The sequence below is a fragment of the Salvelinus fontinalis genome, unplaced genomic scaffold (assembly GCF_029448725.1).
Source record: "Salvelinus fontinalis isolate EN_2023a unplaced genomic scaffold, ASM2944872v1 scaffold_1480, whole genome shotgun sequence".
NCBI lineage: Eukaryota > Metazoa > Chordata > Actinopteri > Salmoniformes > Salmonidae > Salvelinus > Salvelinus fontinalis.
The window spans coordinates 35,001-38,502 of NW_026601689.1; the positions used below are offsets into that span (position 1 = coordinate 35,001).

Below are 3,502 nucleotides of genomic sequence, written 5' to 3' on the forward strand. Positions count from 1 at the left end.
TAACAGGAAGTGATGTAAGGTCCTTACATCCTCCCAGCCTTTGCCAGGTGTATAGGAGATTACTTCTAGGACGGGGTTGGCCAGGTAACCGTCACTGTCGAAAGAGTAGTCTCTGCCACCCAACGTGATGTTGCTGAAATACCTGACATTGGGAGACAGGGGGCGGGGTGAGGGGGGAGGGAGTGGGGGAGACAGGGAGAAAGAGAGTCAGACGGAGCAGTGAGTGAGACTTCTGGGCCACAGATGAACTGCCTCCTCAGATTTATCATGTTAAAAAAAATATGAAAGCTACATTTTTCTCTGTAGTTCTACTAGAAACCTAGACATTTTATGAAATTGGCTTTAGCTAGCCCAGATTGGTTCCCTACCTCATAACTAGCTCCCAATAAGCCATTTCAGGCTGTTCATCAAGTTAAGCTAGCTTATCTAACTATCTTAGCTGGCACGCCTGCTGGCAAGGTTGACTTTAGAAAAGCAAGCAATTACTAAATGTACTGAATAACCCTCACATTCCTTTCAATTTAAGCAAAGATGTATAGAAGCATATTTAGTTTCTTTAAAAAAAACACCATTCAGGAGGATACAGACAGTTCAAGAGGTTAGAGCTTAGATACTGTATGCATAAATATATACAGTTGAAGTCGTAAGTTTACATACTCCTTAGCCAAATACATTTAAACTCAGTTTTTCCCAATTCCTGACATTTAATCCTAGTAAAAATTCCCTGTCTTAGGTCAGTTAGGATCACCCCTTTATTTTAAGAATTTGAAATGTCAGAATAATAGTAGAGAGAATGATTTATTTCAGCTTTTATTTATTTCATCACATTCCCAGTCAGTCAGAAGTTTACATACACTCAATTAGTATTTGGCAGCATTGGCTTTAAATTGTTTAACTAGGGTCAAACGTTTCGGGTAGCCTTCCACAAGCTTTCCACAATAAGTTGGGTGAATTTTGGCCCATTCCTCCTGACAGAGCTGGTGTAACCAAGTCAGGTTTGTAGGCCTACTTGCTCATGAAGGCTTTTTCACTTTTGCCCACACATTTTCTATAGGATTGAGGTCAGGGCTTTGTGATGGCCACTCCAATACCTTGACTTTGTTGTCCTTAATGTCACGCTCTGACCGTAGAGATCCTTTTTATGTCTCTATTTTGGTTGGTCAGGGCGTGAGTTTGGGTAGGCATTCTATGTCTGGTGATCTGTTTTGTTGTCCTTGTTTTTGTATTTCTATGTGTTTGGCCTGGTATGGTTCCCAATCAGAGGCAGCTGTCTATCGTTGTCTCTGATTGAGAACCATACTTAGGTAGCCTGTTCCCACCTGTGTTTGTGGGTGGTTGTTTTCTGTTTTGTGTGTCATCGCCTTACAGGACTGTTCATTTGTCGTTTTTGTTGTTTCGTCAAGTGTTTCGTATTTTATTAAAAGTAATATGAACACTTACCACGCTGCACCTTGGCCCTCTTCTCCTTCTCCCGACGACGTTCGTTACACTTAAGCCATTTTGCCACAACTTTGGAAGTATGCTTGGGGTCATTGTCCATTTGGAAGACCCATTTGCAATTAAGCTTTAACTTCCTGACTGATGTCTTGAGATGTTGCTTCAATATATCCACATAATGTCCTACCTCATAAATGCCATCTATTTTGTGAAGTGCACCAGCCCCTCCTGCAGCAAAGCACCCCCACAACATGATGCTGCCACCCCCGTGCTTCACGGTTGGGATGGTGTTCTTCGGCTTGCAAGCCTCCCCTTTTTTCCTCCAAACATAACGATGGTCATTATGGCAAACAGTTCTATTTTTGTTTCATCAGACCAGAGGACATTACTCCAAAAAGTATGATCTTTGTCCCCATGTGCCGTTGCAAACCGTAGTCTGGCTTTTGAGCAGTGGCTTCTTCCTTGCTGAGTGGCCTTTCAGGTTATGTCGATATAGGACTTTACTGTGGGTTTAGATACTTTTGTACCTGTTTCCTCCAGCATCTTCACAAGGTCCTTTGCTGTTGTTCTGGGATTGATTTGTACTTTTCGCACCAAAGTACGCTCATCTATAGGAGACAGAACGGGTCTCCTTCCTGAGCGGTATGACGGCTGCGTGGTCCCATGGTGTTTATACTTGCGTACTATTGTTTGTACAGATGAACGTGGTACCTTCAGGCATTTGGAAATTGCTTCCAAGGATGAACCAGACTTGTGGAGGTCTACAATTTATTTTCTGAGGTCTTGGCAGATTTCTTTTGATTTCCCCATGATGTCTAGCAAAGAGGCATTGAATTTGAAGGTAGGCCTTGAAATACATCCACAGGTACACTTTCAATTGACACAAAAGATGTCAATCAGAACTTCTAAAGCCGTGGAATTTGGAATTTGGAATTTTCAAAGCTGTTTAAAGGCACAGTCAACTTACTGTATGTAAACTTCTGACCCACTGGAATTGTGATACAGTGAATTATAAGTGAAATAATCTGTCTGTAAACAATTATTGGAAAAATTACTTTTGTCATGCACAAAGTAGATGTCCTAACTGACTTACAAAAACTATTGTTTGCCAACAAGAAATTTGTGGAGTGGTTGAAAAATGTGTTTTAATGACTCCAACCTAAGTTTATGTAAACTTCTGACTTCAACTGTATATATATTACATAGAATTAAGCATAATGATTATGGCTCTGGATTGCAGGAAAAAGCTTTTCAGGTATTTGAAAAATTCTAAATTCTCCAACTTCAGGACGAGAGGCCTAGCCCCCCTCCGGACAACCCCCAGCCATCCTTTAGTACTTTGTGCCCCCTCCAATTTTTGGGGTACATGACACCCCTGCTGGGCCATGTAAATGTCTGCAGACCACATTACCAGACATCAGAGTGGTCAGTGTGGATCTTTGAAGTGACACACCTGTATCCCCAGGGGCCTTGCGCATTCTCAACTTATTTTGTTAATAAGACAAGGCAGTGTTTATGCCCGTTGCGTCATCATGTCATCCCAGTGTATTTAGCTCATATGACAATAGATCATCAGAGAGAATCCAGGTAGGATGCAGTTCCAGCCAGTGAACAGCAGGCAGCAGTACGTAAGGTGCTATCTGTCATCAGTTGCTTTTCCTGTTCTTTCTCTTCTCCATTTGGCTGTATCTTCTATTTGCATACCTAATCCTCTTTAAAAGAAATCTATGTCATTTAGCAGACACTTTTATTCAGAGTGATTTACAGGAGCAATTAGGTTAAAGTGCCATTTTCAGGGGCACAGATTTTTTTACCTAGTTGGCTTGGGGATTTGAACCAGCAAGCTTTTGGTTATTGGCCCAATTCTCTTAACCCTCACCCCAACCACCTCCAATGCTCCCCCTTTTCCTCTCTCCATCCATTCCTCCTCCCTCCTCACCTCATCCTCCCCCGCACCCTGTGTGTTTGATTGGCTTCCGTCATGCAGTTGGTGACAAAGTTTGGCCCTCCAGAGGCCCCATAGTCACGGCGCAGTGCCACCGCTCCGTGGGTCAGTATGGACACG

The 3,502-nt window shown here is 42.6% G+C and overlaps 1 protein-coding gene across 1 annotated transcript in view; it reads right to left on the reverse strand.

Annotated features, from left to right (window-relative positions):
- LOC129849473 (glutamate receptor ionotropic, NMDA 2D-like) overlaps positions 1-3,496 on the reverse strand; it is a 32,019-nt gene extending 28,523 nt beyond the window's left edge. The window contains exons 1-2 of the mRNA XM_055916300.1: positions 3,377-3,496; positions 28-142 (exon numbers count right to left, since the gene is read on the reverse strand). Coding sequence (XP_055772275.1) covers positions 28-142; positions 3,377-3,420 — 159 coding nt within the window. The 5' untranslated portion in view covers positions 3,421-3,496. The remainder of the gene's footprint in view (positions 1-27; positions 143-3,376) is intronic.
- Between the last annotated feature and the right edge of the window lie 6 nt (positions 3,497-3,502).